At 40.4% G+C, this 26,095-nt stretch overlaps 2 protein-coding genes and 1 long non-coding RNA gene across 4 annotated transcripts; 2 read left to right on the top strand and 1 right to left on the bottom strand.

The window, feature by feature from the left end:
• Positions 1-3,031: 3,031 nt before the first annotated feature.
• LOC146667798 (uncharacterized) lies at positions 3,032-5,536 on the bottom strand. The gene is made up of 3 exons (XR_014911965.1): positions 5,248-5,536; positions 4,479-4,567; positions 3,032-4,280 (listed from the first exon to the last, which is right to left on the bottom strand). It is a non-coding gene; the product is annotated as an uncharacterized LOC146667798 (long non-coding RNA).
• Positions 5,537-7,264: 1,728 nt separating this feature from the next.
• On the top strand, positions 7,265-14,847 carry LOC146667797 (lipopolysaccharide-induced tumor necrosis factor-alpha factor homolog). 2 transcript variants are annotated; one of them, XM_085408521.1, is made up of 6 exons: positions 7,265-7,322; positions 9,410-9,566; positions 9,890-9,991; positions 10,532-10,603; positions 11,910-12,117; positions 12,220-14,847. In XM_085408521.1, exons 2-6 carry the CDS (start codon positions 9,431-9,433, stop codon positions 12,323-12,325), a joined length of 624 nt encoding a protein of 207 aa, XP_085264647.1. In that variant the 5' UTR covers positions 7,265-7,322; positions 9,410-9,430; the 3' UTR covers positions 12,326-14,847. The 2 variants fall into 2 exon arrangements, with proteins under 2 accessions (XP_085264647.1, XP_085264648.1); XM_085408522.1 differs by lacking the exon at positions 7,265-7,322 and adding an exon at positions 9,183-9,309.
• Positions 14,848-18,598: 3,751 nt separating this feature from the next.
• Positions 18,599-24,504, top strand: LOC146667796 (protein disulfide-isomerase). The gene is made up of 11 exons (XM_085408520.1): positions 18,599-18,822; positions 18,951-19,151; positions 20,088-20,212; positions 20,303-20,440; positions 20,775-20,882; positions 21,569-21,694; positions 22,124-22,321; positions 22,416-22,536; positions 23,818-23,999; positions 24,143-24,232; positions 24,346-24,504. The coding sequence occupies exons 1-11, from the start codon at positions 18,654-18,656 to the stop codon at positions 24,427-24,429; spliced, it is 1,542 nt and encodes a 513-aa protein (XP_085264646.1). The 5' UTR covers positions 18,599-18,653; the 3' UTR covers positions 24,430-24,504.
• Positions 24,505-26,095: the final 1,591 nt, after the last annotated feature.

Raw genomic sequence — 26,095 nt, 5'->3', positions numbered from 1 at the left:
GTAACAGTATTGTAGAAATTCATTTCACCGAAACAATAACGTGGCGCACAGTGTGACGCATGCACCAGTTTATTGTATTTCCAGACTTGCTTTCGGCACAATTTACAGTGCACGCTACTCTGTTTTTTGTCAGACTTGAAATAGCCGAAATACCTTCACCCTACGGAACTTCTATGGCTCTTCCGTTCGACAATCTCTCCGGCATTGGAACCATCATCTGTTTTCTCTTCGGTCACGCTCGGTTGATTTTTCTAGTCGGCACACTCATTTCCTCCATTACCCGCTGGCTGCTTCCCAAACAAACACACGTGCGGCTTGGCACTTGTGCTGTACGTAACAAGTCACGCGACGTGACGCTGCGGCTGTGATTGGTTCGGCTCTGCGCTACTTAATTTGGATTGGCTGACCTTTTTTTTTTTTTTTTTTTTTTAGGAGGACAAGAGCGGCGAGGTCTATCGCGATAGCTTAATTTCTCTATCGAGTAAAAGTTATATCGCGATACATATCGTTATCGTACTATCGCCCAGCTCTACTCCAAACCGCAAGTAAGTAATCATTTTTTGTCATCTTTTCTTGCTGTCCCACTGGACTGGACATTAGTTTAGTTTTTTTAGCTACATCTGGTGAAGTTGTGGTAAAATGCTGGTATTAGCCTATTCGTCGTAGCAAGCTAGCCTGAAGCTAATATTTGCTAAATTTAGGGACACCCGTGTCTCTTCAGGAGTTGGAGGCCGGTGTTCTAGGAGCGGATCTCAGGATCTCAACAGGCAGTGTTGGGCAGTAACATAATACATGCACCGGCGTTACGTATTTAAAATACAAAATATGAGTAAATGTATCCGTTACAATTACTGTTCAATAGGTGATATTGAGAATACAGTTAGTTTGTTGAAATAAATGGATTACATGGCGGTATTTACCTGTTTCATATGTTAGGCTATGGTCTCTCTATTTTTTGGTAATTCCACGCCGGTGGAAACCCAAACAAAACACACAATAAGAGCCTCTAAAAATTATTATACAAAAATTATTTAATATGAAGGCAATAGCAGAGTGTTACAGGCATCGCCCTAAACAATGTAGCCTCATGGGCAGTGCTGCAGGGAGAATGGACTGCCATACCCGTTATGTGTCTGTGAGCGAGGAGGGAGAAAAAGGAAAAGTACAGCTGTCACGGAGCAGAAACGGGAGCTGGAAGCATGTAAATATAATAATAACCACTAAAGCCAAAAAGAGAGCCTGACGAGCCCAGCTGTAAGTAAGCTGTTAAGACTCGACTGTACACTGTGTTCGTGTTTTCCTCCGAAACAATAAGCAGCCTTTCAACGCCTCTCTCTGTCTCTCGCTAGCAAACTTGACCCAGACAACAAAGTAAAGCTAGTTTTCAGCTATGAGCCCGACACGAACCGGACGTATTAGCCAGAGGTCCCTTTACTACGGTTCGGAGCCGCTGACCTGTTTTATATACGTGCTGAATAGTTTTCTACACGAGATCGCTGCAGCCTTACCTAATGTCCACCCTACTGTTACTCATTTATATTAAGATTTTAACATCTAGTTGGTGTTGGTATGGCGAGTAGCCTTCAGTAATAGTAATAAATCACACAGCAATAGCACATTCATGTAGTTGTAAAGTATTCAGAATACATTACTTCTATAATCTTTGGTGGAATACATTTTAAAATTAACCTTCCCAACACTGTCAACAGGTTAGCACCTCATACCACAGTGCATCAAAGCAGTCTCATGAACGCTGGGAAGGAGGAGCCCAGAGCCCAAAACAGACAGTGCAGGAGATGACAAGGTTAGTAATTGTATGGTGAAAATTATACTTTGTTATTAGGGCTGGGCGATATGGCCTAAAATTCATATCGCGATATAATTTGAAGCATGTGCGGTAACGATATATATTGCGATATATTCTTTTCTTCTGTATAACGTATTTTCCACACTATAAGGCACACTTAAAATCCTTTAATTTTCTCAAAAATCGAGAGTGTGCCTTATGTATGAATTCTGGTTGTGCTTACTGACCTCGAACCGATTTTGGCGTGCAGAAATCTGTTAAAAAATGTTTTAGTACAACTTTGGTAAGCCGCACTGCTTGCTGGATTGTAAGAGCATTACGGCTGCCGTAGTGAGGAGCTTCGCGGAGTAATCTGGGTCCAAAACTCCGTCCGCTTCAGGTCCCAAAGTCAAACGAACACAGAATTAAAAAGAGTCTAAATTCTTTCATCTTTAATTAAATCATCAGCGTTGCTGCTTTATCAGGTGTAACAATTAAGTTGTACATCCATGCATCCATGAAAACAGAATTTATTAAATTTAACGGAGTTAGAAGTTAACAGGAAGTTAGCTCGCTAGTTTACACCTAAACATTTCATACCATGTTCTGACTGAGAGACTTTTGAAACAGCTCTGCTACCAACATAAATGAAGACAGAAAACTAAACAGCAGTGGCGTTTGCAGGGTTACTGAAGTTGGACTACCTGGTATATAATGTTGTGCTACGTGAATGTGATTGCTAGCGACACAGCTAACTTTTTTTCCACTCAATAAAAGTTAACGTGAGGGATTCTGGTGGTCAGGGACAAATGCAATCACATAGCAGGATGCTATACATGGGCCAAACTTCAGTCAGGAGAACAACTGAGATTATTCATCCACAATACGAGGTTAGTTATTAATATACTGCAACAACATGGGAATAGAGCAGCTGCGAGAGAATTCAACATTAATGAATCAATGTTACGGAAGTGAAGGAACGGCAGTTTTTGGCTTTCCCCATATTTCAAAAGTGCTTCATCTCTTTGCTATGACTATCGCCCGCCATAATCTGCAGATGATAATGGTTGTAGCCGCTGCGATGCTTTCGACCAAAACAGGCGCAGCTTGATGACATCATCAACATGCACTATCGCGATAGAGATTTTGACTATATCGCTCTATCGTTAGCCAAATTTATATCGTTTCTATCATATATCGTTTATATCGCCCACCCCTATTTGTTATCTTGATTGGCAAAAGAAAAGTAAATACAAAATCTGCTTCTCACATATAGGGCATTTCCAAAACTTCAATTTCTTTCATTACAGCTGTCCTGTGCCAGAAGTTCTGTTGACCCACAGTGAGAGGCATCATTTCAGAAACACCAGGAAGACTGAAACTCATCGCCGGGATCAAGCAGGGCTCGTGATCTTCACCAGCAGCTCCCTCACAAGAAGGATAAACCCAGCATTTCATGAACACTGATGGAGACCTTTGTTTTGTGTAATGTTAGAAGTACTCAGATAATCCTCAGAGGGTCTGGACTTTTACATAATATAATAGAATAGAATAGAATTCAACTTTGTTGTCATTGCACAGGTACAGGGCAACAAAATGCAGTTTGCATCCATCCAGAAGTGCTTTAGCCATGATATAGATATATTACAATATATATTAGCAATAGTATAGATATGTAAGTATATTACAGAAATGGGTCTATTATGGTATGTTACAATGTACACGGTATGAAATATGTTGTGAATATTCTATAACTATAAGTATGTACAGGCTGTAGTGAGTACAAACTATGTACAGGATATAAATGAGAAACTACAGAAATCTGAGATATACAGTTATACAGAAATGTGAACTATGCAAATTATAAACAGTTGTAGGATTAAAAATCATCATATGTACAGAATGATTATTTACACAGAACTATACAGTAGTGCAGTTAAGTAATAGCTATAAGCTATAGTAATAGCTTTAAGTCCTGTAGAAAGTTAAATATATGTTGTGCTCACTGGTTACTCTGGTATGAATGACTCTGAATTACTTTATGATAAATAACACACTATTGTCAAAAAACAGTGAAAGAATTCCAGATCACAAGTTTTTAGTTCAAATACAAGTAACAACCTTTGACTTTTAATCAGGTTTTATTTAATTGTGTCAGAGAAAACATCACGTGCTCTTCATGTAGCTGAGTACATTCAGTGTTTAAAACAGAAGTTGTGCAGGTCTGAGATCAGCAGTTTTCTGAAACACCAAACTGAGGTACTGTTAATGCTGATGTATAGTGACACAGTTACAGGGGTGATTAATCCTTTTGACTTTTTGTCTTTAAATTTATCAATAAAACAGCTGCAGCTTTCACTGACAGCACATGTGGTACTTTAACCTTTGTACTGTTTTCTTCAGTTAATTTTGGAGTTACTACAAAGATTGAAGATATAGGATGATCTGTCTGCTGTCACTGGCTGGTGCTGAGGTCTGAATCTGAGGTCAGCTCCTGTAATCACAAACAGAACAGAATCATCACAAACTGAAATATAAAGTTTATCTCTCAAATCTGAAATACAGCTGATCCTTCTCCGGCCTCACACACTCGGGATCTGAAGTTGTTCAGTCCTACAGTTCTGCCGACAGCTGTTTATTTTTTTATTTGTTTTAAAGGCTTTACTAACACATTTTCTAATATCATGTTTACCTTTGAGTTGTTGATGCTTTATAAATGGACATCTGCAAAGATGAGATGATGGAGCAGGTTTCAGTCGAGGTTCAGTCTGCTGCTGCATCCTGGTCACAACATACAGAGGTGTTATCAGCTCAGTATTGAACAAGAAATATTAATGTTTCAAATTATTTGTCCTAAAGGATGCAAGCTGTACAGAGTACTGAACATGTGACTTTGTGAACATAATTCATTAAAAATAATTTGGACAGTTTTTTAACCTGAATATTTGTAACAAACTCAGTAAAAAAAAAAAAAAAAGCTAAAAAAAATAATCAGGGGAAAAATGTAACATTTTAACTTAAGCTGACAAGCGGAAGTAGTTGGTTTCAGTACATAAGTATCGGGCTTTGCTATTTAATCCGTAGCTATTGACTAATGAGGGGAATTTAAAAGTTGGCTTTAATGTCCTTCCACATGTGGAAAGCGACAGAAAACATGCTGCTGTTTGCACATATTTAATAATCAGCTCTGCACAGGAGCAGAAGCAGAGTCCAGCCCGTTGCTCTTACAGTATAATACTCATAATAAAAGTACAGTAACCGTGGTTAGTCACTGAGCAGCCCGGTGCGTTTCTCTTGATTTCTTTAGTCAGGGTAAATTCATTCACCTGCACGGGTTAGCTAAACGAACTTTACAAAACATGTTTCCCCGACAGCCGAGTGCTCATCTTAGCTAGCTAGGTCCTTAGGTAGCTAGCTAAGGACCTAAATTACGGATTAGCTTACAAACACATTTAACTTACCAAAAATAATGCGGTGGGGCCTCAGATCCTCCTGTCCGGTAGTCCAATTTACTGAAGAACACCTCAGGCTGTCACTTTGAAATAGTCGGTAATGTAAACGCTGGACCTCTCGGCATCTGCCATTCCCGAACAGACACGTGCGAGTTTGTCCGTGACCGCAGCCGCGTCGTCAGTGTTTTCTCCAGTCATTGGTCAGCATTATAATATATGCAAATACATGCGGGTCGGAATCCCCGCCCCCCAGCGCGCCCCCGTACACCAAAACAGTGCCAGCAGAGTGAAACCGAAAAATGGTTTGAAACCGAAAAATGGATGGAAACTGAAAAATGGATGGAAACCGAAAACAAAAAAAAATTGTAAGCGAAAACAAAAAAATTACAGTTTCAATTAATTGTTTTTCACTATCAATTTTTTTTTCGGTTTCAATACAAGATTTTTCAGTATATTTATTTCAGTTACAATATTTTTTTTCGGTTTCAATCCATTTTTCGGTTTCGTTTCAAGGTGGCATCGTTCTGATTCCATACTGTAGCGCTCACAGACACAATTTGTGACAAACTGGAGAGAAAAAGTTTGTGTTTCCTGATATTTGTTGAGCTGATTGAGAAGTATTTGAAATGGCTCTAGGCTTAAAAAAGTTAACTAATTCAATAATAATATGCTTTAATCTGCCTAATGATAATAATAATGCACATCCATTCACTGTTCACATGCATTTAGGTGTGCAGAGTATCCAGCTGAGGTTCAAAGTGACCATCAGAATGGGGACGAGAGGTGATTTAAGTTATTTGATGTGGCACTTATTGTCATAGTGCAAGACAGGGTGGTCTGGGAATTTCAGAAAATGGTCATCTACAGAGATTATTCACCACAACCATCTGTAGGGTTTGCAGAGAGTGGTCAGAAAAAGAGAGAATATCCAGTGAGCTGCAGCTCTCTGGGTGAAAATGCATGTTGATGTCAGAGGTCAGAGGAGAATGGCCAGACTCCTCTGAGATGAACAGAAGCAAAAGTAACTCAGATAACCACTACATACAACCAAGGTACGCAGAAGAGCATCTCTAAATGCAGCAGAAGACCGCATCACTTCTGTCTGCTAAGAACAGGAAACTGACGATACATTCTTTAAAAGTGGACAATAAAAGATTAGAAAAAACATTTCCTGGTCTGATGGGTCTCAATTTCTGTTACAACTTTCAGACGATAGGATGAGAAAAATGGATCCATTCTGCCAAGTACCAACAGTTCAGGCTGCTGGTGGATGTGTAACTGCCAAATATGCTCGACTGCCTGGCTGAATGAGGCAGTTGTATAAAACTTTGAGTACTCCAGTGGAGTAGAAAAGCGCTTTATAAAAACCAGTCCAGTTACTATCTTTCCAAAGCTTTGGGGAAAAAAAGAAAAAAAAAAAAAAAGAAAGAAGGAAAAGAAAACCAAAAAAGCACCGGTTGTCTTAGAGCATATATAAAAACTCCCTTTTAACAGGAAGAAACCTGCAGCAGAACCAGACTCAGGGAGGGGCAGCCGTCTGCTGCGAGCGAGGGAGTGAGGAGAGGAAGACAGGACAAAGGGCACACTGTGTAAGAGAGTTGGAGATTAATAATAGCTAATGACTAAATGCGGAGGTGTACGTAGAGAGAAGGAAAAAATAAGGTAAAAAAAGGAGAGGAGGAGTGGTGACATTTACAAAAAAAATGTGAAATATTAGAAATGATTGCCAATTATTAAAAAACTTTCCATAATTGCCTCATAAAGAATGATTAGTCTTTGTGCTGGGTATCTAACAATAAATCATACTATAAAAGTTTTTTTTATTGCTGTAGATCTTGTAAATATAGTGATTCCAGCTAGTAAGCAGGTATAGACTGATTTAAGTTGAACAATCTTTTCTTCCTGCAGGGAAAACCTCTGAATAGGCAGTGGTGACTAATAAGACAAACAGGTTGGTTTTCATGTGAGACGTAAAATGTTTCCAATTCCAGGGGAGAACAGGTTTAACAGGCTGTGATGTGATGACCATGATCAGCAATGGTACGTGTTTCCTCCTGCCAGTCGTTCTTCCTCATTTGCCCAAGGTAAGACCACTGCTCCGATATATCTCACATTACACTATTTAATTAGCGGGTAATGAGCTATAAGGTTGTTGGCAGGTGTTATTGGAAATGTCTATGTGGCAGGGGCAGGTCTGTGCCTGTCTGGATCAGGTATCGGGACTTGGATGTGTCTTGTTTACATAAGAGCGAAGTCTCATGTGAGCTCGAGTGACTTGACTGCATTCAGCGGGTGCATTTCATGGCTGATACACTCGGTTTTCTCTGATATAGGGGTAGAAAAATACATCTTTGCCAGTCAGAGTTGTGTTTACATGCTGTAATAATTCTGTGTCATCTTGATAAAAAGGTGGACGATGAGTAATACACGTTTAAAAGGGTGAATATTTCACACCAGTTTAAAAACAGTGCAACTATATAGACTAACAGTCTAGATTTGACATTTGTTTCTATTTTTATAATCCCTAAAAGGGATGAAGCTGCTGATATATATATATATGGCTTCTATAGTTACATTAAAACACAACTAAGATTAATGTGTGCGGCATTATTAAAAACACTAAAGTATGTGAAGTATGAGTAAAAGACTGATTTACGCCATCACATGTTACACTGTGTGTACTGTTCTGACGCTGTCACTTTAAACCAGCAGTGCTAAACAATGAAAGACTGGATATGTAGTGCCTTTCATTGTTTAGCAGTCAGGAGGAGAGATAATGCAAGTAGCTATTACGGCAGAATCAGAGCTTCAGACTTAAAAGCAGTAATATGAGACTCAGCATCACAGAGCCTGGCATACAAAGAGCTAAACCGCCACATAAAATACTTTACAATTGACTCTTTCCAGTGCGCCCACATTAACACCAGGATAAACTGAAAGAAGCTAGTGTACACACAGCACATTTCATTTGCAATGCAAGCTGGAAAAGCCCAGGGTATAAAATGTTATTTTTTCATTCTTAAAACCTTATATGTTGGTTTTTTTTATTCATTCCCATTTTCTCCCCAGTTTCTCGGATTCAGTCCTAAACAGAGTGATTACACGTGATTCAATGTCATTTTTTTAAACAATAGTCTTTCGTAACCATGTATTAATTAATTGGATTACTGGCACTTTTACTGAGACTGTATATAATACATGTTGTCTTGTCAATAAAAAAATGTCCTTTTTGTATATAATGTACTCTTTCACATGGTCTATTTTTCAGTTTTCTATATTTTGATACTGGAGAGAGAGACTAACAAAAATAAGTCTGACTCTGACTAGATAGCACAGTGATAATAGTGTGGAAATATGAGGGAAAGGAGTGGGCACCAGTATGTGTGAACTTCAGTTTTTGTTAGTGAGCTAAATGACAAGTAATCCAGCGAAAATTACTTGGAAATAAAGTAATTTTGCTTAATTCAATAGTGTTTTCACACACGTAATGTCCTTTGTATCCTTTATGACCAGGTAAACAACTTTAAGCTGGTCATCGCTTCCACTAATCCTAAAAAGTAAAATTATAAAGTGATGCATTGGATCATGTAAATACATTTTTAATGTAAGTACAACTTTTGATAAAAGTAACTTCCCCATAATCCAGTCCAACAAATTACCCCTAAAAGAAGAACAGCAAAAGAAAAAGGGCACGACTGACTCCACGAATACTTTTATCACAATTCTGATAAGAGTCTCACATGACTCGTGTCGCATGTTAAGAACCTAACATGTGACATTAGTCGTGTGTTAAGAATCGCTAATGTGGGTTCACCAAACGCAAGATCATTGTCAACTTTTTTCCCCACCAAATACTAGAAGATTGTGACGACTTGTGAATGAAGATCAAAAATAACCTGTTTTAAAGTGATGACAAATAAGAATATATTTAATTTGTCACTGAAGGAAAAGCACAGATGTTATCAACAGCAGGAGCTACGTGACTCGATAATTGTGAAGAAGAGTCTTACATTAATGCCCTTTTGGGGTTTTATCTGGAAAGCAAGACTGTACCAAATCAAAGATATCTGGGTATAGACTTACATCGTTTTTATGTAATTAACTATCTGTGATGAAAACACACATTTCAAACTTGCTCTTATCTACATTTCTGTTTTTATCTTCATGACAGAATCCTGTTTGATCTGTTTGGATGGACCCCCCTTCATATGAGGAGGCCAGTCGCCAACCTCCTGCTCTGCCCATTGCAGCTTTTAACGCCCCCCCACCTGCCTATGACGCCTCTCTCTCATCCCCACCGACACCTCCACCTGCCTACAGAGAAGCAGGTGAGATAAAAATCTTTCTGCTTCCTTTAACCCCATTTCTTGAGTCAGCTCGTGAGATATTGCTGACAGGATGTACACACTAACATGTGTCCTTTTCTATTTATTTTTTGGCATACTGTTTACATGACATACCAGTTTTACCAGGCTGATTTGTAGAAATGTCGTCATTAAGTGTATTCATGCTTTTACTCTGCCAGACAACCACTTCAGTGCACTCTGAAGTAAATTTAAAAAATATATATTTAAAGTAAAGTGTGGAAGGAAACCCTAGTGTGACTGCAAAATAACATGTAAACATTTCTTTTTCTTTTTTTAAATCACAGTTACAGTTCAGCCAGATCCTTTTCCTGTCCTGTCTGTGCCAACTGCCGTGTCCTCGCCTCCCCACCAAAGCACTGGAGTCATAGTCCATCCCATTACTCAAAGTATAAAGATTGCACTTTTAATATTGACTTTGTTATGTAGACCTGTTCAACTGCTCATTAACGGAAATATCAAATCAGCCAATCACATGGCAGCAAACCAAGGCGTTTAGGCATGTAGGCATGCTGAGCAAGTTCAGTTCAGTCTCTATGTGCTGCACGCTGGTTTCACAATGTAAGAGCCTCAGTCCATATGCTGTCTGTAGTCTACTCACCAAATGTTTGTATTTTAACCCCACAGTGCCTGTCGTATCATATTTAATTCATGAGTTTTTGTGAATTTTTGAGACTTCTACATCATCACAGTGATCCCCGTGGAAAGCCTGTCTAAACAGCACTAGAGAGAGAGAAACAAATGTAACAAATATAATTTCAAAGTAAACTCATGCATGCAAATGAATATGTTTTTTCTCAGAAGGTTCACAATATTTTCAAAAATCTTGAACTTTCTGGCAATTATTTCATGGTTCAGACTTTAAAGGGTCAAAGTGTAAGTATTTAAAAAGCTACATTAGGTTAAATTTTGGTTTTTCTGTGTTACAGTTAATCCGCATGCTTCTCGTGCTCGCGCTGCAGCTTCTGCTCCAGCTGCTGCGTCCTCGCGTTCCCGACAAGGCAAGTATCAAGACTACATCTTTACTATAAGCATGATCTCTTTACTGCTATTTACACTTACTGGCCACTTTGTTAGGTACACCTTTTCATCTGACTGTCAATGCAAGTATCTCATCAGAAAATCACAGGGAGGTAACTAAATGCATTTAGGTATGCAGATATGGTCAAGATAACGTGCTGAAATTGAAAAGGAGCATCAGAATGGGGGAGGAAGGTGGCATTCGTGGCTTTGAATGTGACACGGTTGTTCTCGTCAGACAGGCTGGTCTGAGTATTTGAGAAAAAGCTGATCTCCTGGGATTTTTCCACACAACCATCTCTAGGGTTTACATAAAATGGGCCAAAAATATCCAGTGAACAGCAGTTCTCTGGATCAAAATACCTTGTTGATGCCAGAGGTCAGAGGAGAATAGCCAAACTGTTTCTAGCTCATAGAAAGGCATCAGGAAACAAGATATGCAGAAGAGCATTTCTGAACACACAACATGTCGATCCTCGAGGCAGAAGACCGCACTGAGTGTCTCTCCTGTCAGCTACGAACAGGAAACTGAGGCTACAGTTTAAACTGGCTCAACAAAATTGAACAAGAGAGTCAGTCATTTGGTCTAAGTAAGTAAATACATTTTATTTCTATAGGATATTTAAAACCAAAATGTGTTACACAAAATAAAACAGAATAAACAGGTTCCTATAAAAAAAAACAGCAGCTAACAGCAGCCAATCCTCCAATCACAGCTCAACAATTCAACTGTTTCACAAGTCTAACAGAAAAGGCAGCTCAGATTTAAAAACAGTCTTCACTGATGCTTGCACGAGGTCATCTGGGAGGTCATTTAAGAGTTTTGATGCAGCAACAGCAAGGACACAAGCTGCTTTTGAAATAAGCTTTGACTGCAGGGATTATCAGGAGTAACAGAGAAGCAGACCCTAACGATATGCACGCAGCATAAACACCACATATACAAAGCTCAAATCATCTCAGACGGGTTTTCCTGACCATATGGCCTCCATAGTCATCAGATTTCAATTCAACATCTTCATGATGTGGTGGAACAGAAGATTTGCATCATGGATGTGAAGCAGCTGTGTGATGTCATCATGTCAATATGGAGGAAAATCTCAGGAATGTTTCTGGCACCTTGTTGGAATCTTGCCATGAAGCTGTAAAGGCAGTTTTGAAAGGGAAAAGGACGTCCAACCTAGTACTAGCTAGGTGTACCTAACAAAGTGTCCAGTGGGTGTATAAGCCTCTGCCTTACTTGTTCTTCTCTCCTTCTAATAACTTCATCTGTCTCCTGAATGGCAGCTGGTGCCGCACCGCGTGTCAACAGCAGACAAACTCAGCCGATAGCAGTAGTGAGCCAGCCGCAGCCTGTTCCCATAGCGGTGGAATATCTGAGAGGCGCCCCTGGTTTGGTACGCTGCCCACACTGCAGTCATCTTGTAACCAGTAAAGTCACACATGTACCTGGGACAGCTGCTTGGTGCTGGTGTGTCATTCTTGCAATGGCGGGGTAAGAGCCCCAAACACTCACACAGGAGGAGTATTGCATGTGCACCGGCGCTAAACGAGCTTGAGCACAGCTTCATTGGTGTTTTCTGTGCTTGTGTTTCAGGCTCATCTGCGGTTTCTGTCTCATTCCATTAATGGTACGGGGAATGCAAGACACACATCACTCCTGCCCACAGTGTGGAAACCCTCTGCACGTGCACAAAAGATGACCCTGTGAGGATTAATTAACCTTACACATCGAAGTGTGGACAAATGAACTAATGAACTTGTGATGCTAGTGTGACATCTATGGCAAACGAATACTTTACACAGATGATGGCTGAGGAGAGGCCCGGAGTCATGTGGAGACTTTTGTACAAACTCTCCCAGACTGTTACAGAGGACCTCCAGGTCACCACACACACTACCACAGCTGGTAGCTGTACTGAGACATTTTTCCTTTTTTTCACACTTTAGGCTCACAAGCAGAAAAGCATTTCTAGGACGTAAATATGAAAAAGAAATTACACAAAAACACTTTTCGCACTTTCTAATTTTGTACAAATGTATTACAGTGTGAGTTCATTATGATTAAATGACACACAGCAATAACACTTTACACTCCCCTAAAGACAGTGCAGGACAGTCCTTCTTCATTGCAGACAATGGGATGAGACAGTTTAATGCAGCCATGTTTAACCACATTTGTCCAAATTCTAACATGAAAAGAGTTTTACAGCTCTGCACTAAATTCTTTTATCATTTATAATTAAGCTTTCATTGCTTTTTAATCAAACTGACTGATTTCTATATCTGAAAACGAAAAAAAACAAAACTTTGATGTTTTTTAGCTTTACTGCAGGTACAACTGAAGTTTTTAAAGTACCTTTAACTGCCTAACTACACTATTTTACTCTTAGTGATAGTTAGAAAAAAGGTTATGTGGTTTAAATTATTATATTTATTACATCTGTTATTATTTCATGTGAGAATGGTGACCTAACTCTGCTGCACTGCTTTCTAAGCAGCTGTAATCAGTCAGTGGGACTGACTCATTCTGTCGTGTGGCCAAATGCCAGCCACTCCTGATTGAAACCTGTTCCTGAACTGATTTACAGGACTTCTATTTACTTAGCAACATATAAAAGGTTTGTTTACACCAGCAATGTTTACTCTCTGACAAGCAGACCTATAAATGTTTAGCTTTACAAATATGTTATGTGATCAAAAAAATTCATAAATAAATAGAAATCCTTAAAATACCTTAATGGTTGTGATGCGTTGGAAATCTATCACATAGAAATGGTCCAAAGAAAGTACACCCTCTTCAAATTCCAAGTATTTACATATCAGGAGATAATAAAAATTTTGAAAAAAGGTTGGTCTTTAGCAGGTCTTGAAGTTGAAGACTTGATAGATGATAAATCAATGAGATATTACCCTCTGTCATCATTTAATTAGCAAAAAATAAGCCAAAATGCAGAAGCAGTGTGTGAAAAACTAAGTACAACATTAGTGTTTCTATAGAAAGTTGGATTGCACTTGATTAACTGATGACCGCGGGTGAGCACCTCTAAAAATGCAGAGGTTTTTGGTGTTTGCTACTCTGAAGCATTCAGGTGTGTGTTAGCACACAACAAAGATGACAGACAGTGATCTTAGAGAAATAGTTTTTATTTTCCATCAATCTGGAAAGGGTCGCAAGGTCATTTACCAACAATTTAAAGTCCTTCATTTTACAGTGAGGTAGAAAACATTCAAGACAGCTGCCAGTCATCCCAGGAATGAACATCCCAGCAAATTCACCCCAACATACAGAAGATCCAATAATCAGAGAAACTGCAAGAGCTGCATCTCATACTCTACAGGCCTTGGTTAAATGTTACACTCCATGGGAGTACAATTAGAAAAAGACTGATCAAGTATGACTTGTAAACCTTTAGAGTAGAGTGGAATAAAATTCCTCCACAATGGAGAGAGGGAAAGGGAAAGTGATACAGAAAGTGATTACTTTTAATACAGGGAGTGCAGAATTATTAGGCAAGTTGTATTTTTGAGGAATAATGTTATTATTGAACAACAACCTTGTTCTCAATGAACCCAAAAAACTCATTAATATCAAAGCTGAATGTTTTTGGAAGTCGTTTTTAGTTTGTTTTTAGTTTCACTATTTTAGGGGGATATCTGTGTGTGCAGGTGACTATTACTGTGCATAATTATTAGGCAACTTAACAAAAAACAAATATATACCCATTTCAATTATTTATTTTTACCAGTGAAACCAATATAACATCTCCACATTCACAAATATACATTTCTGACATTCAAAAACAAAACAAAAACAAATCAGCGACCAATATAGCCACCTTTCTTTGCAAGGACACTCAAAAGCCTGCCATCCATGGATTCTGTCAGTGTTTTGATCTGTTCACCATCAACATTGCGTGCAGCAGCAACCACAGCCTCCCAGACACTGTTCAGAGAGGTGTACTGTTTTCCCTCCTTGTAAATCTCACATTTGATGATGGACCACAGGTTCTCAATGGGGTTCAGATCAGGTGAACAAGGAGGCCATGTCATTAGTTTTTCTTCTTTTATACCCTTTCTTGCCAGCCACGCTGTGGAGTACTTGGACGCGTGTGATGGAGCATTGTCCTGCATGAAAATCATGTTTTTCTTGAAGGATGCAGACTTCTTCCTGTACCACTGCTTGAAGAAGGTGTCTTCCAGAAACTGGCAGTAGGACTGGGAGTTGAGTTTGACTCCATCCTCAATCCGAAAAGGCCCCACAAGCTCATCTTTGATGATACCAGCCCAAACCAGTACTCCACCTCCACCTTGCTGGCGTCTGAGTCGGACTGGAGCTCTCTGCCCTTTACCAATCCAGCCACGGGCCCATCCATCTGGCCCATCAAGACTCACTCTCATTTCATCCGTCCATAAAACCTTAGAAAAACCAGTCTTGAGATATTTCTTGGCCCAGTCTTGACGTTTCAGCTTGTGTGTCTTGTTCAGTGGTGGTCGTCTTTCAGCCTTTCTTACCTTGGCCATGTCTCTGAGTATTGCACACCTTGTGCTTTTGGGCACTCCAGTGATGTTGCAGCTCTGAAATATGGCCAAACTGGTGGCAAGTGGCATCTTGGCAGCTGCACGCTTGACTTTTCTCAGTTCATGGGCAGTTATTTTGCGCCTTGGTTTTTCCACGCACTTATTGCGACCCTGTTGACTATTTTGAATGAAACGCTTGATTGTTCGATGATCACGCTTCAGAAGCTTTGCAATTTTGAGACTGCTGCATCCCTCTGCAAGATATCTCACTATTTTTGACTTTTCTGAGCCTGTCAAGTCCTTCTTTTGACCCATTTTGCCAAAGGAAAGGAAGTTGCCTAATAATTATGCACACCTGATATAGGGTGTTGATGTCATTAGACCACACCCCTTCTCATTACAGAGATGCACATCACCTAATATGCTTAATTGGTAGTAGGCTTTCGAGCCTATACAGCTTGGAGTAAGACAACATGCATGAAGAGGAAGATGTGGACAAAATACTCATTTGCCTAATAATTCTGCACTCCCTGTAATTTGCGGCTGCTAAAGGTGGTTCTACAAGCTACTGAATCATGGGATGTACTTGTTGTTGTTAAATCCTGATGTGCAAAACCTTCGAGCTGACAGAAGGTGTACTATTTGCTTCCTTATAGTAACTGTATGTGTAACTTCTGTCAGTGTAGTAGTTTGTTTGATTTCAGTAGTGATTTTATTTTTAATCCCATTACCTTTGACTCTGCACCAATGTTAGATTTTAAAATGAGGTCTATTAAAGAATAAAGGAAGTGTGTATTAGCAGTTACCCTTTTCCATTTTGATTCAGCACACTTGTAGGTATCTTACCTGGACTGTAAATGTGGAGTAGACAAACACAACTTGTATATCTTACCTGGCTTTGGCACGTTTGAAAAGATTTTGCAGCTAGATAGCTACCAGTCACTTCACTGGAGACCAGCAAGCCTGACCAAGAAACAATCGAGCACAGAGGGAGCTTTGATATGAATCTCTCAGAATATGAACAACAGGAAAACCTGTGTGGTACTTAACATTTACTAACCAGCCGAAATTAGCTACTCTTGCAGATGAAAACAATTTCAAACTTCAAGCTAGCTGCAGGTAATGAGGGTACTCATCTATTTTTAAGCAGTTTTCTGGTATTTTGCTGTTTATATCACCAGATAAAACGTTCTTACTTACCTCATTATGATTAAACAGTTTTTATAGAACATAATTTGCCAGCTTAAGTGATCCTGGTGCTGTTTCTATTCTTTAATGCTAAGCTAAGCTAACCATGCAATTGTTGTACGCAGAGGTGGGACCAAGTCATTGTTTTGCAAGTCTCAAGTAAGTCTCAAGTCTTTATCCTCAAGTCTCAAGTCAAGTCTCAAGTAATGTCAGGCAAGTCAGAGTCGAGTCTCAAGTCACTGGTGTAAAAGTCCGAGTAAAGTCACAAGTCTGAAACTTTGAATTTCAAGTCCTTTCGAGTCTTTAAAAAAGAAAAAAAGAATGTTGCAGTTATGCTAAATGTAAATATTAGACCATGTAATTTTAAAATCTGTGTTTTTCTCAACACATGACAAAATAGTGAACTTAGAAAATATACACAAATTGTGAAATTGCACCTCTTTAAAATGCAGCTCAATTAAACTTAGCTCCAAGAATAATTTTCACCGACAGTTCTGAGATAAGCTGCATGTTATTCTTGGATGCGGTTGTAGGACCCGCTTTAAAATCGCATGACAAAAATATCATACATATTAAAAAAAACTGCATCACCAACGTAGCCTGGAAAACATTTGCTAGTTAGATGAAGTCAGCTATCTCATCGTAGCATATTTATATGCATATTTATAATCATACGGTTCTTGGAGTGAGTGCACACACTCATGAAGTTTAGTAACTTCCGGTCACTGCAACAAGCCCAGGTACAGTTTACCGACGGATGGGTGCAGGACCTTGAAATGCACCGTGTAGAACGAAAGACCATCGTACGTATCATAAGTTTACCAGTCTCACAAATCGTCGTCATAAATACACATTCGTTAACCGTTTATTAATAGGACCTTTGAGCTCAATGGTAATTAATTAGCAGTGGAAATAATTTCTGGTACCCATCACAGAAATGTAGCAGTGACAATAATACTGTATGCTGTAATCGTACTGGACAATTAGTGATACAAAACAACTGTTTTATCCTGTGAATAAAAGTATATGTTTTTGTCAATGTACCATAATAACAGAAGCGAAACGCAGTATTGTGTCAGGACAATTCACTATTTATGCACAATAAACACAATAAATAAAGGAGCATAGCGCGACAATTTCTGTTCAGCGCCAGACTTGCTTGTAACCTATATCACCAATTATGTTAAGAAAAATGACGTATTAACTACTAAAAAACACTGACCTTTGTGTAAATGCTTGGAGCAGACTAACCTGTGAGCTGGAGTGTTCTGGGACGTTATATTTGATCTTTGAGTGGCTGCAATCCAGGCCATCCATCGCGTCTTTGTTACTTCGGAAACATGGCTCGAACAATTTCTCTTCAACGACGTAATCCGATAACAACCGATCTCTTTACCCGTCGGCTTCCCGTGGCTGTCATGCGACAACATTTTTGTGTTTCTTTTTATCGCTGTATAACTGATTTCAATTGAAAGCCTGCGTGCGCTAGTACCTCTTGCCACGAGTTCCCAGAATCCTTTGCGGTTCTACCCGTGAATGACGTCACATTTTCAATCTCTATATAATATGCATGTTAAATTTTATATTTGGGGTAAAATATCAAGTCTTTTCAAGTAAACCGGTTCAAGTCCAATTCAAGTCCCAAGTCATTGGTGTAAAAGTCCAAGTCAAGTCACAAGTCTTAGAACATTTTTTCAAGTCAAGTCTAAAGTCATAAAATTAATGACTCGAGTCTGACTCGAGTCCAAGTCATGTGACTCGAGTCCACACCTCTGGTTGTACGGACATTTTTCTTGTTATCTAACCCTCTGTTAAGTCCAGTATAAAAACAGTGTGATAAAATGATATGACAGTATGGGATCAAGAATGAAAAGGCTGTTAAATAAAGTGATAAATGGGCTTTCTTTCCCTGCCTTTAATGCTGTAGTGAATGTTTAGTATCTTTGCCAAGTTGAGGTCATGTTTCGTTGCGGACCAAAAACAAAACATGCATTTATGTATTTTCGAGGGCAAATGGGTGCACTTTGCATATGAACACAAACAACAAATGTGTGAGTAACTTCCTCTTTTATGTCTGCTGTGTGACCTTGTACAGGCAACAAAGTTAGGGTTTAGCGTTTAGATACTAGAGCCTGATATGAACAGCAGCCAATAGCAGACATACAGCAGTGCTCAGATAGGAAAGTTAATCAGCTATAGGCTGCTGGGTCCAGGCGGCAGATAACGCAAGGATTCACAGTTATACCTCCTCGGCACTGATACACACATCAGACCTCCCTTTCACCACTCCCGCCAAGTTTGTCAGTGTGAGACTGAACCGCCATGAAGAGGCTTTTGCTGCTGTGCGTGACGGCCTTCTGTCTCGGCGTATGCGTCGCCGCCGACACGAAGGAAGACAAACAGTTCCCAGAGAAAGACGGAGTGTTACAGCTGAAGAAGGGGAATTTCAAAAGGGCGCTGAGAAAGCATGACCAACTCCTGGTGCACTTCTGTAAGTTAAACATCAAGCCTAGTACAGCATGACCTTTGACCTTCATACTTTCATATGGTAAGCGCACAAACAGGCGACTGCAAGGTGTGTAAGAAATCAAATCCTCATTTCCTCTGCGTGTCTGTCAGTTGCACCTCTGTCGGGAGAAAGCCAGCGCGTGTCTACAGCTTTCCAAGGAGCTGCAGCAGAGCTCAAGGGGTCAAAGGTCAAGCTGGCAGTGGTTGATGTGTCAAAAGAGAAGGACCTGGCTAAAGAACTGAACGCAACGGGCCACCCAGTAATCAGACTGTACCTCTCCGGAGATAAACACAACCCAGTAGCCTGCCCTGGTAGGTGCAGAAGAGTTTCATTCATCTCATTTATTCTTTTAACAAGAACAATGTATATCATATGACATGACCCAGAGGAGTAGCTCCAGATATGGCATACTGCTGAAAAATAAATGATCCACACTTATTTTATCATGTGACAAAGCGAATGAAAAATCAGGGTTCTGATTATTAGGAAACAATAGAGAAACAAAGAGATGCTTTGGTTTGAATCTTCCTCTACCTCTGTTCGAGGGCTTTGTCCTCTAGTACTCTGACTTCATTATGATGTTCGCTGGCACCACCGATGGCTAGATGCTGGGTAATAAAAACAGCAGTGAAAGCCCTGGCTGGAGTCATTATGTTTTCATATGAACCATATGTAGACACTCTACCCTACTTGCCTACTGGTGTTGGCCAGAGGGGCCGATGGCGCGATATGGCAGCCTCGCTTCTGTCAGTCTGCCCCAGGGCAGCTGTGGCTACAACCGTAGCTGCTTCCACCAGTGTGTGAATGTGAGAGTGACTGAATAGTGGTATTGTAAAGCGCTTTGGGTGCCTTGAAAAGCGCTATATAAATCCAATCCATTATTATTATTATTATATATCTCTAAAGTTATCCAGCACAAATTTTAACGGCATTTTTTGTATGAAAGTTTGCTCTTATTCTGGAAACATGCGAAAAGATCATGATGAAAGAGGCACATGCTGCAGTTAAGTTGTTAAAGCTGACACCTTGTCATTAAATTTTGCCTTGAACTTTTCAGACATGTGTCTCTTTGAGTTAACTAGCCTGCCATTTGTTGTGAAACACCAGTGGTTAGAGTTTACTGGCTGTTGTTTCATATTTCCTGCAGAGCACCAGGAGTTATTAGGATCCCCTCAGCTGTTGAATCTTAATTGTTTTGGGTAAAATATTAACAGTAAAGTGATTTGTGATCTTGGATTGTCCTGAAGTTCCTCAGAGCTCGGCTTCCATCTTGACCTGGCTGAAACGGAGGGCAGGGTCAGCTGCTGACCTCGTCACTGATCTCAGCCAATCAGAGGCCTCAGAAGAGGTGACAGTGGTTGGATTCTTTAAGGTAAAACAAAAGCCTCGCCTGAGTTCCCTTCTCTATTATGTTGTGCATCTACCGCACTCCGACAGTTTCTATGCGTTTGCGTGTGAGCAGGAGCTGAACCACGAGTACGTCCAGGTGTTCTACGCCACGGCGGTCGAGCTTCCTGACGTCAGGTTTGTGGTGACGCAGGACGATGACGTCATCGCCAAATACGGCCACACACATGATGTTGTTCTGATGCTCAAAAAGGTTCTTCACGCACAACACATACAAACACACCGGTTCACAAAAACAATACTAGTTGTGACATTGCTCTATGTGAAGAGAGGTTTTAGTTCTTTAGTTAGTTTTTAGTTCTGTTTAGTTAAGAGAAATTAGCTGAGGGTGAATGCCATAAAACATGAGTGAGATTTTAAACATAAACCTCACTGTGAGCCTTCAAAAAGACGGCATAACTGAAAGAAATCTTGATGTTGCATCCAGAGTTTTACAAAAGAAGCATAAATATATGAAGCAGACTTGTTGGTTATAGTCTTACCTGTGATACCATGTATGTTTGTGTGTCTGTGTGTTCCCACTGCAGTCTAAGCTCATCAAGGCTTACAAAATGACGCCCGAGACATCTAAAGGGGTCCTGATTGTCTTTATCACGATCTACCAGATGGACCCAGTCACTGAGTACACCGGGCAGGTACAGTGTTGTGTCCATGGTGTATTTTCACACATATACAACAGCTACGGTAGGAACGGTTTGGTCTGAATCCACTGGGATGGTGTTCAGGGAAAATCTCTGCTGACTGAAATCTAATTGCTGTTTTCATGTAGGCTACACCCACCGAGCACCTTGCACCTTTCAGTGTAATGCAGCTCTTCTGCCATAAACTTTTATAAGTCTATTGTTGACATTGCCCGAAAGGTGATTATTCTACTTTATCTTTATCACTGAGGTCGTAGTGGGTGGTGGTGGTGGTACTGGATCGCATTATGTTGAAAATCAATTTTAATATTTATCCACCTCTTTGGCATACATGACGCCATATTAAAAGGTGTTTTTAAACTCTGAATGAGTTTGCACAGCACTTTAACTGAAGTTTAAGTGCTTTTTATCACATGCGTTCACACTCTGATGGATGCACTGGAGCTTTGGCACACAGAGCTGGAGTTTGTTGTCCTCTTTATCCACCTTCACCTCCTGCCTTTGCAGTTAGCGGCTCAATTACAACTTAATATCCTCATTTGCACCTGTTATGATCATCTCAGTCAGTAGAGGGCTCTGTCCATTGAACTTAAAAATGTGCTGAATTGCCTTAACATTAGCGCCAGCTGAAATCCAGCTTCACTGCTTAAGTGTTTGAACCGCTTTGTCTCCTTTTGCAGACAGCCTCTCAGATCTTATCTTCGCCTGTGTTAAACCACGCTCTTCTCTTTGTCAACAAAAGTTCAGAAGACTTTGATGAGATTTTTTCTGCCTTCAGCACCGCTGCAGAGACATTCAGGATGAAGGTACCTAACATATGTCTGTGCTTTTGAGGTCAATAATAATGTATTTTCAGACTCTGACCTTGACTCGATCGCATAAATAACATTAATCCTCACCTTAAACCTACTTTTTACCCAAACCAGTTCTTTACTAAGGTCTTGTGAGCAGTTTGGCTGCAGAACAGCAAATCATAAACAAATGACCGTATCTGACCCTTACTCTAGTCCCAGAGTGAGATAAGAATGAATACAGCACATAGATTTAGTTTAATTTTTCCTTTGTTTTTGACCATACTGTTTAGGGCATTCTTACGGGGTGGCTGTAGCTCAGGTGGCAGAGCAGGTCAGCCACTAATCCGAAGGTCGGTGGTTTGATCCCAGGCTGCCTCCTGGCCCTGCCGCCTTGTTGTGATGTACAGGAGCGTCTGAGGGCTGTATATGTTTGTGTGTCAGATTTTGTTTGTGTTGGTGAACGTGGCTGAGCTTCGCAATGGCAGAATGATGGAGTACTTCCGGGTGCGGGACTTTGAGGCTCCCCTAATCCGACTGGTTAACCTGTCAAATCACGTGACCTACCATCTGCCCTCTGACGCCCTGAGCGTAGAGATCATAGAAAGGTTCTGCCAGGACTACCTCGAGGGCAAAGCCAAGGTAAGTCCCACTCACCTCTGCTGTGTGGCACAAAGACAGAACCCGGGAGGCAGCTCGTCTTTATGTGTTTAATGGACTTGTGTATCTCTAACAGCCTAAGATGCAGAGTGAGCCGATACCTGAAGGATGGGACCAAAAACCAGTGAAGGAGCTGGTGGGGATGAATCTGGAGAAAGTTGCCTTTAACCCAGACAAGACTGTTTTTGTCCTGTTTTGTATGTAAACACTGTTCATTTTAATATCATGCTTTAATTTGTTTTTCTTTTTAAAGAGGGCCCTAAGTTATACTGGGAGTCATTGGTGACTAAAATTGGCGACCACCCTCTGAATCCCATAAGCTAAACAGCACCTTCAAGCCTTTAGATTGAAAACGCACATGATTTGAGTTGTTGGGAGTGTATTTAAAGGGCCCTGAGAGTATAAGGAAAAAGATTCTCTAACATGATGTGTTAGGAGAACTCACACGGATGGATTTAGTGGCAGAAACACACGGGCACAAGATAGTAGTGATGCAGATTTATATACAATGATGGGGAAATATTTACAAGGGAAGGGGCTATATACAGTGACAGGTAAAAATGTGCAAGGAGAGCAGAGCTGAAGAGACGAGACGGAGCCGAGGTATGCGGGTGGGCAGATGACGCACCAGAGCTACCTGAAAACGAGGGACAAACAAAGTTTACCGAGTAACGTCGATAGCCGAGAGTTAAACTAAAGACGATGGGGAGAGTTGGAGAGCTTACTTGAAACACAGAACTACAGCTGTAGCGGTGGTCACAGACTGGTATGAAGTAACTCTCCGTCACGGATCCAAAGAAGCCAACACAAAGACAAATAGGCAGGCGAGCAGGCAGCGGGACAGGCTAGAACAAAGGAGAAGCAGGCAGGAGATGGATCCTCAAAACATGCAGCTCAATAGCGTGGAATCAACAGATTCAGCTTGCACCAACACGTTACCACTTATGACAGCGACAATACTCCGACACCAGACGTCCGTGACTCAGCTCCATAAAAGCGCTCACTGATGACGTCCGATGCGCCGCAGGTGTGCCGGAATGCCATCAAGCCCCGCCCCGCCTACCTATGCCAAAAAGGGAAACAAAACCCAAAAACAACAATACACCTACCCACCACCTCCTAACATGATGAGTCAAAAAAGTGTTTGAACAGATCTCCCAGGCAATACAAACACTTGAAGAAGTCCCCTTCAATGAAATGATCAGTTAACCTTTCAGAAAATGAGCAAACCAACACAAGCAACCAAGTCTGTGCCAATCCTTTATGTAGTTCAGCTAAAACCATCACTCAAATTCTATTTAAGATCCATAGACAGACTGCAGAGATACATCCCAAACAATGTGATGAAATTTGACAGATTAAAAAAAATGATGCCCTTATTTAGGGCATTTGATACAAGGAAAGTTCAAATTTATGTTGTGATTAAAAGTGAAAACATAGAGAGCTTCCTAAAGTAATCGTATGTGTTTGTATTGAAGATCTGCCCTACAGTAAAGAGTCCCGCGCTGTGTTTCCGCTGTGGGAGGAACTAGCTGAGGCCTTTGAGGAGCGCGAGGACGTGGTCATCACTCGTATCGATGCTTCAGCCAATGATATCAACTTATCAGTGCAGGGCACGTACCCATCACTCTGCTTGTTTCCTGCTCTGTATGCTGAAAGGGTACGAGGCAATTATGAGGCGATTAATCGTTTTTATTAAAGCCTATGATATCATCACGAAAAACAGATTTTAAAAAAGGAATTATTTGCTCTTTAGAGGAAACCAGGCTCATTACAGTGAGATCGCTGTGGTCTGTGTCGTAGGTGGTGGTTTACACTGGAAAAAAGAAGCTGAAACCCCTGATTAAGTTTGTAGAGAAGGAGATGGAGAAAGCCAAAAAATACAGAGCTAAGGTGAATGATCATCCTTACACTTGTGCCTTTGTGTGTTTTTATAGCTGTCTGTGTGTTTGAGAGCTGCCTTTTTCTTTCAGTTAAAAATATACTTTTCTCCTTTGTGTATCCAGGAGGATGAAGACAGGAGGAAGTACACCGAGGCCATGAAAGCTGAGGAGGCAAAAAAAGCCAACAACACCAAAGATGAGCTTTAAGACAACAACAAAGACATGAGTGTGTGTGTGTGTGTGTGTGTGTGTGTGTGTGTGTGTGTGTGTGTGTGTGTGTGTGTGTGTGTGTGTAAAATGATGCTCTTTAAATGTTTCTAAATAAAAAAAATACTTTTTCTTTTTTTGATTCTGCATTAAAGTCTCAAAACATCATTTTTGATATTTAATGAAACTTTAAATGGAAAAGGTTGAATACTGAAAGAAGACACAGTATGTGCATACAGCTAAAGAGTTTGACAAATAACAGATCACCGTCCACAACTGACTATGGTTGCTGCTGTCTTCACGTGTCTCAGAACAGAATCACCAATTACCAGAGTTTGATCCCCGGCCGGTGTGTCGCTGAGTGGGGAAAACAGTTAGACACATGAACAGGTTTGTGGTGCGTCAGGGCTTTTTGCACAGTCTGAGGAACAAATTCTCCTTTTGTTGATGAAACACTTGGAAACACTGTGTGAGGAAACGTTTCACTGGTCAAAACTTCAGGTGTAGGAAGGGGCCTCTCCAGAGGTACAACCTCCCTGAGTTGTGCTGCTGACCATGTCCATCGTTTTATGACCACAGTATACTGCTCTTATAACAGATGTCAATCCAGCAGATTATCTTTGGCATGTGGTGGATCAGGAGATTTGCAACATGGATGCACAGCTGACAAATCTGAAGCAACTGTGTGACGCTATCATGTCAATATGAAACTAAATCTGTGAGGAATGTTTCCAGGTCTTTGTTGAATCAGTGCCACAAAGAATTAAGGCAGTTCTGAAGGTTAAATCTAATTTATGTTCATTAATGCCCCTCACACTGTAACTTAAAGTAATAAATTGGTTACTGATTAATTACAGAAGTACGTTTGTGAGCATAAAGATGTAAGCCTTGGACCATCGGGATAAAATGTGATTTGGAAACTTAACAAGCATTGATAAAGCTTCATCAGTAGCTCGAGCAAGACCTCATTGTTACAGTGCTAACAGAATCATACAGGTTTTTGACAGGGAGGTTAAACTCATGCAGATTACCTTCACCCAGGTTCATGAAAACACTGATAGCAGATCATTTGTGTCAGTGTGTCAGGATGGTTTATATTTGAGCTTCTTGTTCACACAGAACTATTTTTCTTCATTTTTTAACGATTACCAAAGTCTGTGAATCCCCAAATTGTTCAGCTGTTCTTTTTGCTCCCCCTGAGGTCACTTTCACCATGTGACAAAAACAACACCCCACTGTACACACTCGGGCCACCAGTAACTTTCTAAATCCTCAATAAAAAGCTGACAGGTTGCAATGATGTTCCAAATAACTTATTAACAAAAAACAACTAAATACACAGAAAATATTATGAAAACTGGTTTATTTTATATCTCCTAGTTTGAAGTGAAGCAATAAAAACGTGTATAAAACATCACAAACTAATATTATACAAATGCTTACGTCCTGCTGATGCAATGGAGACATCTTCCAGTGACAGTCTTCATCCGTGTGTGTGTGAGGAGGCTCCTAAACCCACCGACACAGAAGTGCATGTTCACAACTCCCTCTGTGCAGGCGGGGTCAGGACCCTCCTCACCCTGGGTGAAGAGGGGTGGTGCTGTGGCCAGTCAGGTATGAAGTGCTGAGAGTGGATCTTTGGTCCTCTGTGCAGCTCTGTCCACTC

This window comes from Rhamphochromis longiceps, linkage group LG6 (assembly GCF_057381845.1).
Source record: "Rhamphochromis longiceps isolate RC_006_pf linkage group LG6, R_longiceps_female_GT1.1, whole genome shotgun sequence".
Lineage (NCBI taxonomy): Eukaryota > Metazoa > Chordata > Actinopteri > Cichliformes > Cichlidae > Rhamphochromis > Rhamphochromis longiceps.
The sequence above is the reverse complement of the archived record's forward strand: the minus strand, read 5'-3'. Positions and strand labels throughout refer to the sequence as shown.

Bases quoted from the DNA above. Each gene is read 5' to 3' on its own strand.
- LOC146667796 (XM_085408520.1), top strand. From the start codon at position 18,654: ATGAAGAGGCTTTTGCTGCTGTGCGTGACGGCCTTCTGTCTCGGCGTA. The intron at 18,823-18,950 runs GTAAGTTAAACA...CGTGTCTGTCAG, and splicing joins CCAACTCCTGGTGCACTTCT to TTGCACCTCTGTCGGGAGAA. The intron at 20,441-20,774 runs GTTCTTCACGCA...TTCCCACTGCAG, and splicing joins TTGTTCTGATGCTCAAAAAG to TCTAAGCTCATCAAGGCTTA.
- LOC146667797 (XM_085408521.1), top strand. From the start codon at position 9,431: ATGGACCCCCCTTCATATGAGGAGGCCAGTCGCCAACCTCCTGCTCTG. The intron at 9,992-10,531 runs GTATAAAGATTG...TCTGTGTTACAG, and splicing joins AGTCCATCCCATTACTCAAA to TTAATCCGCATGCTTCTCGT. The intron at 10,604-11,909 runs GCAAGTATCAAG...CCTGAATGGCAG, and splicing joins GTCCTCGCGTTCCCGACAAG to CTGGTGCCGCACCGCGTGTC.